Source organism: Pan paniscus, chromosome 20 (assembly GCF_029289425.2).
Source record: "Pan paniscus chromosome 20, NHGRI_mPanPan1-v2.0_pri, whole genome shotgun sequence".
In the NCBI taxonomy this organism is placed as follows: Eukaryota; Metazoa; Chordata; class Mammalia; order Primates; family Hominidae; genus Pan; species Pan paniscus.
In genome coordinates this window covers 24,082,307-24,094,556 of record NC_073269.2, presented here as the reverse complement: position 1 = coordinate 24,094,556, position 12,250 = coordinate 24,082,307, and the positions used below count along the sequence as shown (strand labels likewise).

Genomic DNA, 12,250 nt, shown 5'->3' with positions numbered 1-12,250 from the left:
AGTAGCTGGGACCACAGGTACGCACCATGCCCGGCTAATTTTAAAATTTGTTTTGTAGAGACGGGGTCTCACTATGTTGCCAAGGCTGGTCTCCAATTCCTGGGCTCAAGTGATCCTCCGTCTCAGCCTCCCAAAGTGCTGGAATTACAGGTGTGAGCCATCATGCCCAGCCTCATGTACTTTTTTATGCCAATGAGCTAAGCATTTCGCAGCCTAGTGGCTGAGACAGAAGCTCTGTTTTCCGGCCAGGTGCGGTGGCTCACGCCTGTAATCCCAGCACTTCGGGAGGCTGAGGCAGGCAGATCACTTGAGTCAGGAGCTTGAGACCAACCTGGTCAACATGGTGAAACACCATCTCTACTAAAAGTATAAAAATTAGCCAGACATGGTGGTGCACGCCTACAATCCCAGCTACTCAGGAGGCTGAGGCACGAAAATCACTTGAACCTGGGAGGCGGAGGTTGCAGTGACCTGAGATCACCACTGTACTCCAGCCTGGGCGACGGAGAAAGACTCTCTCTCAAAAAAAAAAAAAAAAGAAAAGAAAAGAAACCCTGTGTTCAGATGACCTGGATTCAAACCCCAGCCTTGACGCTCCCTTAGTTGCATGGCTGCACAAGGCACTTCACCTCTCTGTGTCTGTCTCCCTATCTGCAAAGTAAGGATCACACTGGAGCTTTTCCCATAAGGACATTAAAAGGATTAACCAAGATAACTCCAGTAAAGTGCTTTGAATAAGCCAAGCACACTGGCAGTAACCCATAAATGTCAGCCTTTATCGATACGGGGTGGGGCAGTTGGCCTGCCTCCTGGACATCTAAGAAAAAAAGATCTGCCCGGCGCTATGGCTCACGTCTGTAATCCCAACACTTTGGGAGGCCAAGGCAAGAGGATAACTTGAGCCCAGGAGTTCGAGACCAGCCTGGATAACATAGGGAGACCCCATCTCTACGCACACACACACACACACACACACACACACACACAGCCGGGTGTGGTGGTTGCATGCCTGTAGTCCAAGCTACTGGAGAGGCTGATGTGGGAGGATCACTTGAGCCTGGGTGCAATGAGCTATGATTGCACCACTGCACTCCAGCCTGAACAACTGACCAAGACCCTGTCTGGAAAAAAAAAAAAAAAAGATCCCACCCCAACACAGCCCAGAAGTGACAGGCTGGATGATGAAATCTGCATCAGCTATTTCCATCATCATGACACTCTGCCTTCAAAAAAACGGGCACCAGCTTGGGCAACATGGCAAAACCCTGGCTATAAAAAATACAAAAATTAGCCAGGCCTGTTGGTGCACACCTGGTCCCAGCTGCTTGGGAGCCTGAGGCAGAAGGATCACCTGAGCCTGGGGAAGTCAAGGCTGCAGTGAGCCACGATCTTGCCACTGCACTCAAGCCTAGGTGACAGAGTGAGACCCTTTCTAAAAAAAAAAAAAAAAAAAAAAAAAAAAAAAAAAAAAAATTTGGGGGTGGGGGGGTGCGGTAGTTAAACATCAATGGTGTTAATAAAAGTGTGCAACTCGACTGGGTGCTATGGCTCACAGTTGTAATCCCAGCAATTTGGGAGGCCAAGGCAGGTGGATCACCTGAGGTCAGGAGTTCGAGACCAGCCTGGCCAACATGGTGAAGCCCTGTCTCTACTAAAAATACAAAAATTAGCCAGGCGTGGTGGCAGGAGCCTATAATCCCAGCTACTCAGAAGGTTGAGGCAGGAGAATCACTTGAACCTGGGAGGCGGAGGTTGCAGTGCGCCGAGATCGCACCACTGCACTCCAGGCTGGATGACAGAGTGAGACTCAGTCTCAAAAAACAAACAAACAAAAAAAGTGTGCAACTCAGAAAAAAAGACTTATTAATTAGCTGCTTGTTTTGTTTTGTTAGTTTGATTTCATGCAGGGTCTCGCGGTGGAACTATCATAGCTCACTGCAGCCTGGCTAATTTCTTTTTATTTTTAGTAGAGATGGGGTCTTGCTGTGTTGGCCAGCCTGGTCTTAACTCTTGAGCTCAAGAGATTCTCCCACCTCAGCCTCCCAAAGGGCTAGGATGACAGGCATGAGCCATCACACGCAGCCTCTTTTTTGTTTGTTTGTTTCTAAATTTCATTTGGCCAAAAAACTCAGCTTAATTTGGCAGAACCTAAGAAGGGCTGGAATTTGCAGGCTGAGCTGAGGCTGACCTGGCCCCAGGGAGAACAGGGCAGCCGATTTCTATGGACGCTGCTGGCCACAGAGTAGCTAAGACTCAGGCTGACTTGGGCTCCAATTGAGGTTTGACCACTGATTAGCCAAGCGGCGTTTTACCTCCCTGAGCCTCGGTTTGCTATCTGTAGAATGGGGGTGATTCTCGCCCCTTGCATGCCTCCCCAGCACCCACTTTCCCTGTGGCTTGAGGTCCCCCACGAGTCAAATCGCTGAATTCCAGCTCCCATTCACATTTGTCCAGGAAACCCTCCCTGCCACGCCTCCTCCCTCTGGTCTCGCCTGGGAGGCGTCTGTGTCCTGCTCTGTCTTCCCCAGACTCGGGGAATCCTGGAAAGCCAGTCCCTGGGCATCACACCACTGTCCAGCTCAAAGCAGATGTAGACATGGCTTGTAACTGAACTCATTCCCCAAATCAGACTCTACTCAATGCCTCGCCACTCCCACATTTTGTTTTTGTTTTTGTTTTTGACAGAGTCTCACTCTGTCACCCAGGCTGGAAGTGCAGTGGTACAATCTCAGCTCACTGCAACCTCCGCCTCCCGGGTTCAAGCGATTCTTATGCCTCAGCTTCCCCAGTAGCTGGGATTACAGATGTGTGCCACCACACCTGGCTAATTTTTATATTTCTAGTAGAGACGGAGTTTTGCCACGTTGGCCAGGCTGGTCTTGAACTCCTGACCTCAAGTGATCTGCCAGCCTCGGCCTCCCAAAGTGCTGGGATTACAGGCATGAGGCACCATGCCCGGCCACTCACTACTCTCACATTTTGTTCATTGGGATGTATGCTCTGTGCCCAAAATTGATCAAGCGCTACTTCATCTCCTGACCTTTGCCAGTGCTCGTTCCTCTGCCAGGAATGTCCTTTCTGAAATTCAACTCCACCCGATAAGCTCCTACCTCCAGCGTCATGCCCCACTAGAAAGCTTCCAGATCCCCAGGGACAACCATTCCTCCCTGCTCTGGGATCCCCCAGCCCCTGCTCCCCAAGCCCTGACCATGGAGAGCTGGACAGAGCACTGGGACTTTGTACTCACCCTCCTCCGCACCTGCTTTCATAGGGGTCCCTGGCAGGGCTGGCTCCTCTCCACTTGCCACCTCCTCCCAGAAGCTCTCTACACCCGGGCTCCCTGCCAGGACCTCCAGTTCGAAGTCCTCTATGCCCAGGGTGACAGGCAGCAGGGTGCTGGAGGGGTCCCACGGTACCGTAGGCTCCCCTGAGGAAACTGAGGCAGACTCGCCCACACTGGCTGCAGTCGGTGTCCCAGGAGGAACAGCCGGTTTCCCTAGGGGACTGCTCTGATGCGGAGGCACTGAAGCTCCTGATGTTCCCTGGGTCTCCACCTGATCCTCTGGCTCTGGGTGGGGTTGGGAGCTTGAGGAGCCCAGTGTAGACATGGCTGGAACTCCAACCTTGTCCCCCTGCTCCAGGGTCGTGAGGGGCGTCACAATGCTTGTATCCAGGGCCACCTGAGGGCTCAAGGTGGTGCTTTCGGCTTCTTCAAACACTTGGGATCCAGGTTCCCAAATTCCACTAGCATCACTGGGGGCCGGCGTGACTGTGGAATCCATGGGATTCACAGTGGGTCCTTCATCTGTAGCAACCCAAGGCTCCAAACTTGGGGTGACTTTGGGTACCAAGAAGACTCCAGGGCTCCCCAGGGGGGCAGATGGGGAACTTGCACCCAGCCCTTTGCTGTACACTGAGGGCCAGGGGTCCTGCACCTCATCTACAGTGGCCTGCAAGCCAGAAGTGGGGCTTTCTGCTGTGTCGAAGACCCCAGACTCAGACCCCGAGATACCCCTGAGGCCCGTTGGCTCAGTGGCAGTCTCAGTGGGGACAAAACCTACAGCCACATTCCTGTTTACAGAAGGCCATGGGCTGGAGCTGGAGTGCTCAGCTTTGTTGACCTGAGCAGGGCTGGTCTCCCCAGTTTCTCTGAAGTCTGCCCCGGGGGACTCAGGTGTTGTGGGCATGGCCTCTCCACCCTGTCCTGTTGGGGTCAAAGAGAGAGGCAGGGAATACACCTTGGTCTCTGCAGCAGGGGAGGGTGGAGCCGTGGTGGTGGCCTCACCATGTGCCTCAACTCTATTGGCCTCGGTGGAGATGGGGGTGGGGTGTGGTAGCATCCACTCTTTGGGACCACGCAGCATGGCCATCATAGGGAGATCTGGGGAGGTGGCCACAGGGAATGCCTCCCAGGGGGCAGGGCTGGGAGCTGAGACAGTGGCCTCCAAGGGGGACCAAAACAGGTCTGGGGTGGCTGGCCTGGCACTGGGGCCCTCGGCTTTCTCTAGCTCCAGGACAGGGGCCCTGCTGTGGCCTGAGATGCTGGGTGGGACCATGGTAGGGGGCCACAGCCAGGGCTCTGGGGAGCTCTTGCCACCAGCGGAACCTGCAACAACATCAAGGCAATCATTACAATGATCTCTCAGCAGCCCCTTTGGTTGGACTCCAGGCCCAAGGGAGAGGGGGCTTCTGGGGCCAGAGGACCCAGCTGGGATTTGGAGCTTCCTCCCTCATCCTGAGTGTAGCCATGGCTACCTCTCTACCCTCACCTCCAGATCCCCAGGTAGGTCCCGCCTCCCCCAGAGCAACTCACCAGCTCCAGGCATATCCACCTCATTGGTCAGATCAGCCCAGGGGCTCCGGCTCTGGCCACTGCCCAACATCTCTGTGACTGCCATGGCCAACGGAGGCTCCATTTGGTTCCCTGCAGCCTCTGAGGTGGGGGGCTGGGCGCTGGCCTCCATCCCCCCTTGCAGCCCCGGCTCCGGTTCCTGCTGCTGGAAGTAGCGCCCATTCAACCCTTTGAAGCGCCCCCTTCTCCTAGGCATAGGGTCAGTTGGGGCTACCTCCGTGTGTGAACTTGCTGCAGTACCTGCCCCCATGTCGCTAGGGCTGGGGGCCACCGTGCTTAGCCACACTTCCCCAGTGGGCCATGAGGCCAGCATGGGGTCCCCAGGGGTAGGGCTGAGGGTCTGTTGAGACTCCTGCTTCTCCTCCAAAATCAGGGGTTCTTCTTCCCCACTGGACACCAGAGGCTCCTGGAAGTCAGGGGTGACCACCTCTTCCTCCTCCAGGGTGGGCTCCAGTTCTCTAACTGGGGGCCCCTCTGCTGACAGAATCTCCCCCTCATCCCCAGAGGATGGGGTCTCTAGGTCTCCATGTTGTGACGTGGGGTGATGAGCTGTGGGAGAAAGCAGAAGAGGTTGTGTTAGGCCCAGGGGTTGCCTGGGAAGTTCTGCTTGAAGTCTACCCACTTTGCAGCATGCTGCAGCACAAGCCTTCTGTGTACCTCTGTCTCTCCTAAGTAGTTTCTGAGATTCCCCCAGCCTGGGAGAGGGAAGTGCAAAATTTTCACCTCCACTGTTCAGGCTGGAGACCACCTGAGCCACTGTCAGGGTCCGAGTCAACTGGCTGCAGTGAGGACTCAAGAGAATTTGGGCCAGGCGCGGTGGCTCACGTCCGTAATCCCAGCACTTTGGGAGGCCAAGGTGGGTGGATCACTTGAGGTCAGGAGTTCAAGACCAGCCTGGCCAACATGGTGAAACCCCGTCTCTACTAAAAATACAAAAATTAGCTGGGCATGGTGGCACATTCCTGTAGTCCCAGCTACTCCGAAGGCTGAGGCAGGAGACTTGCTTGAACAAGAGAGGTGGAGGTTGCAGTGAGCTGAGATCACACCACTGCACTCCAGCCTGGGTGACAGAGTGAGACTCTGTCTCAAAAGAAAAAAAAAAAAAAAGACAATTTGGCTCATGGGCAAAGCTCAGGTAGTGTCCAACTCTCATGAACTTGGGTCTGCCTGTTGAGGGGTTCAACTCAACCTTGGTGACGGATCCTCCCCTGGTACAGGTGGTGCCCCGTGGGCATGGTATGCCCATGCCAGGACTGGGGCAGCTTACTTAGAGGACATGACTCCTTGGGGTTGATGCTTGCAGCTTCCAAAGCTGTCCCCACTGCCCCCCAACCAGGGCGAGTGTCATCCCTGCTCCCACATCCGGTGTGGTGCCCAGAGGTGGCCAATTGAGGCATTATCTCTTCCACGGTGGTGTTTCTGCGTATGGGCGTGGCTCTAGGTAGAGTATGCCCCACCTAGGGGCTTGTCTTTCAAGGTTATGGGGCCTCCGGACCTCAGGAGATACAGCCCACCCAGCAAAGGTGACTCCCCACCAGAGTGGCCTCCTCTGGAGCCCTGTTCTTTACCCAGGACGGGGCTCCTAGGGAAAGACTTGTCGTAACGGGTGTGGCCTTCACCCGGGGGCGTGGCCCTCACCCAGGGACGTGGCCCTCACCCAGGGACGTAGCTTATCACAAAGCGAGCTTCCATGTGTCTCTCCCTTGGCCTGGCGAGGCTTTCAGGGACGTGGCCTTCGCCAAAGTGAAAGCCCTGGGGGCGCGGCCACCAGGGGACGCACGCACCTCGGAAGCAGTAGGCGTCGAAGCGCTCGGCGGGTGAGGGGAAGCCGGTCCGGTTAGCGAAGCGGTAGACGGTGCGCACGCCCGGGGCTGGGCCCCCGCAGCGCCGGCGCGGCGTCTGGATCGGGTAGCGCACGCTGCCGTCGGCCAGCCAGCCCGGGTCGCACTGGTCCAGGCCCTCATGCCAGGCCAGGTGCAGCTGTCCCACCGAGGCCAGCGCGGCACCCTGGCGGCGGCACTGTGCACGCGCGCCGGCCAGTGTCAGGCGGCGGGCCGGGCCCACGTAGAAGACCTCGCCTGCGGGAGGGGCGGGTGGAGGTCAGGGGGGCTGGGGAACCCTCCCCTGGAGCCCAGGAAGTGGGTCCAACTCCAAATAGTTCCGACCTGGACGTGTTAGGGTGCTGGTTAGAAGAGGCGGTGACAACCGCAGCTGTGCGTCCAGCTCCGGGATCATCCTTGTCCTTACCTCTCATGCAGAGCTAAGCCTCTTTTTACAAATGGAGTAACTCAGGCCCATGGGCAAGTCGGGCTTCAGAGAGAGGGAGGGGCTCGGTGAAGGGGGCTCACAGAGGAGGAAGGGGATAGGGACAGGGAGGCAGGCAGGGGACAGGGGATTAGAGAGGGAAAGAGGATCAGAGAGAGGAAGGGGGCAAAGGGAGGGAGGGGGACTCAGGGAGGCATGGAAAGCTCAGAAAATGAGTGGAATCATGTCTTGGTTGCAGGTTTAGGGAGGTATAAGACAGGGGAGTTGCATAAGGACCCCGGAGGATGGGAGTTGGGGAGAATAATAGATACTCAAAGAGAGGCAAAGGGGCCGGGTCCTGCCAGTCCCAGACTTACCCCCCAGCTCCCGGGCAAAGCAATACACATCGTAGAGTTCCTGTGGGTTGCGCCTCCCATAGCTCCGAACCCCTGGAAGGCTGCTACGGTCGCCATAGCAACCAGGACGGGACTGGGTGATAGGATACCTGACAACACAAGGGAAGGGTCCCTCTCAGATGTGTGCTCCTGGAGCGCCCAAGGAACCTCCTTCCCCATGAGCTAGTCTTCATCTCCCTGCCCTGTGTATCCCCCTCACCGAACAGTGCGGTCAGAGAGCCAGCCAGCATCACAGTTGTCAAAGCCATCCTCAAAGGCAGCCTGTAGATGCCGAGGGGCTGCAATGATGGCTGAGCTGAGACGGCAGGCCTCCTGGGCCTCAGCGAAGGTCAGTGCATAGCGGTCCCGGGCTGATCGGTAGTGGAACACAACACCTGTGGGGGAACATCCAGGATGGGGGGACAGTTGACTTATGCTGGAATCTTCAAGAACAGACCTACCTCTTGCAGAATGACTCCCCACCCCTGTCTGATAATAATAGACCTAGCGCCAGGCACAGTGTGGGTCGAGGGTGGGGAGCAAGATCCATATGCCCCCATTTTACAGATGAGGAAACTGATAACAATGGCCATAAAGGGTTACAAGTTAGCAAATATTTACAATGTGAAAAGCGTTTACGGCCGGTCACGCATGTTGGCTCACTTCTGTAATCCTAGCACTTTGGGAGGCCAAGGTGGGCGGATCACTTTAGGTCAGGAGTTCGAGACCAGCCTGGCTAACATGGTGAAACCCTGTCTCTACTAAAAATACAAAAAATAGCTGGGCATGGTGGCATGCGTCTGTAATCCCAGCTACTAGGGCGGCTGAGGCAGGAGAATCGCTTGAACCCAGGAGGCAGAGGTTGCGGTGAGCCGGGATTGAGCCACTGCACTCCAGCCTGGGAGACAGAACCAAGACTCCATCTCAAAAAAACTAAAACATTAAAAAAAAGAAAAGCATTTATAAGCATTATCTTATTGAACTCTTACAACAAATCTGATTGTTCCAGAGGAGGAAACTTAGGGTCAGAAAGGTTGAGGGACAGGTCCAGGCCCACGCAGCAAATAAGAAACAGAACCAGAATTCAAATTCAGAGAGATCTGACTCCAAAGATAGCACTCTTCATGCCCAGGGTTAGGCCCTGGAGGTGGCAGGAGGTGTGGAGAAGGCTGACAGAGAGTTTCTGCCTTTTAGGAATTAGGTGCATGCGCTGATAGGGAAGCACAGGCAGCAATGGGAGACCAAATGTGGTTCTTTTTTATTTATTTATTTTTATTTTATTTATTTTATTTTGTTTATTTTTTGAGACAGAATCTCACTCTGTCGCCAGGCTGCAGTGCAGTGGCACGATCTCAGCTCACTGCAAGCTCCGCCTCCCGGGTTCACACCATTCTCCTGCCTCAGCCTCCCAAGTAGCTGGGACTACAGGCGCCTGCCATCATGCCCAGCTAATTTTTTTGTATTTTTAGTAGAGATGGGGTTTCACTATGTTAGCCAGGATGGTCTTGATCTCCTGACCTCGTGATCCGCCCACCTCAGCCTCCCAAAGTGCTGGGATTACAGGCGTGAGCCACCGCGCCCGGCCCAAATGTGGTTCTTGCCTGGCCTGGAAATGTGGTCCTGGAAGGCTTCCTGGAGGAGGTGACATGTAAGCCAGGATGTGAAGCCCTGGTAACAGGCTCACTGTGATTCAAATTCTGATTTAGGGATGAAAGAAATGGCTGAACAAGTCAATGAAATGAAACACTTTGCTCTGTCTTATCCAACTGAGAGCCCTGTGTCCTCAGCATTGGACCAGTACAGTGTAGGTGCTCAATAAATGTTTGGCTGAATGTCCGGGCATAGCAGCTCACGCCTGTAATCCCAGCACTTTGGAAGACCGAGGCAGGCAGATCGCTTGAGGCTGAGTTGGAAACCAGCCTGGCCAATGTGGTGAAACCTTGTCTCTACTAAAAATACAAAAATTAGCCAGGTGTGGTTGTGTGCACCTGTAATCCCAGCTACTCCAGAGGCTGAAGCAGGAGAATCGCTTGAACCCACGAGGCAGAGGTGCAGTGAGCCAAGATCACACCACTGAACTCCAGCCTGGGTGACAGAGTGAGACTCTGTCTCAAACAACAACAAAAAGAGTTTGGCTGAATGAATGAAATTGAAGTTACCTAGATGTGGAATTCACTTGCCTCACCACCAATCAGTTTGTTGTTGTTGTTGTTGTTGTTAGCTTTTATCAATTTTCAGAAATGAGGCCTCTGAAAGGGGATGACTGGTTGACTCCATAAACTATGTGGTAAGACACTGTGTCCCCAGTTCCCAGTTTGGGGGCATGCAGGTTAAGCCCCAAGACAGGAATCAGGGACTTGCCCAAGGTCAATGTAAGTTAAGGGAAACAGGTTTCCCAGCAGGAGTCCACAGGATGTTTGCTGTACAATAATCCATTCACTGAGTCATTTATTGAGCATCTACTGTGTGCCAAACCCTGTTCTTTATTTTTAGTTTTTGACTATTTATTTATTTATTTATTTGAGTCAGGGTCTCCCTCTGTCACCCAGGCTGAAGTGCAGTGGTGCGATCTCAGCTCACTGCAGCTTCCAACCTTCCAGACTTAAGCGATCCTCCCACCTCAGCCTCCTGACAAGCTGAGACTACAGGCGCACACTAGCATGCCCTGCTAATATTTTTTAAAAAATTTTGTAGAGACGGGGTCTCACCATCTTGCTCAGACTGGTCTTGAACTCCTGGGCTCAAGCAATCCTCCTGCCTTAGTCTTTCAAAATGCTGAGATTAGAGGTGTGAGCTGCCACATCTGGCTTATTTAGTTGTATTATTATTATTATTATTATTTTTAAGACGGAGTTTCGCTCTTGTTGCCCAGGCTGGAGTGCAATAGCACGATCTCGGCTCACCTCAACCTCCACCTCCTGGGTTCAAGCGATTCTCCTGCCTCAGCCTCCCGAGTAGCTGGGGTTACAGGAATGTGCCACCATGCCCGGCTAATTTTTGTATTTTTAGTGGAGAAGGGGTTTCACCATCTTGGCCAGGCTGGTCTCGAACTCCTGACCTCATGATTCGCTGGTCTCGAACTCCTGACCTTATGATCCACCCGCCTCGACCTCCCAAAATGCTGGGATTACAGGCGTGAGCCACTGCGCCCAGCCATATTATTATTATTTTTGAGACAGGTTCTTGCTCTGTTGCCCAGGCTGGAGTGCAGTGGCATGATCAAGGCTCGCTGCAGCCTCGATCTCTTGGGACTCAAGCAATCCTCCCACCTCAGCCTCCTGAGTAGCTAAGACTACAGGAACACACCATCATGCCTGGCTAATGTTTTGGAATTTGGAATTTTGTATAGACAAGGTCTCACTATGTTGCCCAGGCTGGTCTCAAACTCCTGAGCTTCAGTGATTCTCCTGCCTTGGTCTCCCAAAGTGCTGGGATTACAGACATGAGCCACTGGGCCCCCATTCCCGTTTTTTGTTTTTTGTTTTTTTGTTTGTTTTTGTTTTTTTAATAGAGACAGGGTCTTGCTATGTTGCCCAGGCTGGTCTTGAATTCCTGGCTCAAGTGACCCTTCCTCTTCAGCCTCCCAAAGTGCTGAAACTACAGGTGTGCACTACCACACGCAGCTCAACAAGAAGAATTTAATAAAGGAATTGGTTGCCGGGTGCGGTGGCTCACACCTGGTAATCCCAGCACTTTGGGAGGCCGAGGTGGGCAGATCACGAGGTCAGGAGATCAAGACCATCCTGGCTAACACGGTGAAACCCCGTCTCTACTAAAAATACAAAAAATTAGCCAGGCGCTGTGGTGGGCGCCTGTAGTCCCAGCTACTCAGGAGGCTGAGGCAGGAGAATGGCGTGAACCCGGGAGGCAGAGCTGGCGATGAGCTGAGATCATGCCACTGCACTCCAGCCTGGGAGACAGAGCGAGACTCCCATCTCAAAAAAAAAAAAAGAATTGGCTAAACAGGTATTTGAGAATTGTTCTTGCTTAATATTTAATACACATCTTAAATTAACTTACTTTTAAAAAATTGCCTCACTTAGAAAAAAACTTAAGTTTATTTTACAAGGAATTTTTTATTTCTATTTTAAATAGAAAGCCAGTATCCTTTGTCTTACATAAAATCAGATAACCATAAAATTGACTCCAAGTAAAATCCTGCCTAGACGGAGGATGCAGTGAGCTTAGATAGCACCACTGCACTCCAGCCTGGGCAACAAGAGTGAGACTCCATCTCAAAACAAACAAACAAAAATCCTGCCTAGATATTGTGGCCCCCAGAAGTCTGAGCTGGAGACTCCTCTCTCATAGCTAAAAAAGAGAGGTGTTAAAGACAAGATAGTACCCATACCGATACAGACTTTTTTTTTCTTTTGAGGCAGAGTCTCGCTGTGTGGCCCAGGCTGGAGTGCAGTGGCTCAATTTCAGCTCACTGCAACCTCCACCTTCTGGGTTCAAGCAGTTCTCCTGCCTCAGCCTCCCAAGTAGCTGGGATCACAGGCATGCATCACCATGCCTGGCTAATTTTTTTTTTTTTTTTAAAGACGGGGTTTCACCATGTTGGCCACACTGGTCTCAAACTCCTGACCTCAACTGATCCACACGCCTCGGCCTCCCAAAGTGCTCGGATTATAGGCACCATAAAGACTTTAGGACTTTATCAGAAGAATTCAAAGGGAATCCCGGTTCAGAGAGTGAATTCTTTCCTTTTTTTTTTTTTTTTTTTTTTTTGTGACAGGGTCTCCCTCTGTCATCCAGG

The 12,250-nt window shown here is 53.0% G+C and overlaps 1 protein-coding gene across 2 annotated transcripts in view; it reads right to left on the bottom strand.

Moving 5' to 3' along the window:
- Nucleotides 1–12,250, bottom strand: part of NCAN (neurocan) — a 40,362-nt gene that overhangs the window by 20,399 nt on the left and 7,713 nt on the right. For both annotated transcript variants that reach the window (XM_034946307.2, XM_034946306.3), the window contains exons 4-8: nt 7,712–7,886; nt 7,474–7,601; nt 6,637–6,930; nt 4,814–5,401; nt 3,248–4,606 (exon numbers count right to left, since the gene is read on the bottom strand). In XM_034946307.2, the coding sequence (XP_034802198.1) occupies nt 3,248–4,606; nt 4,814–5,401; nt 6,637–6,930; nt 7,474–7,601; nt 7,712–7,886 (2,544 nt within the window). The remainder of the gene's footprint in view (nt 1–3,247; nt 4,607–4,813; nt 5,402–6,636; nt 6,931–7,473; nt 7,602–7,711; nt 7,887–12,250) is intronic.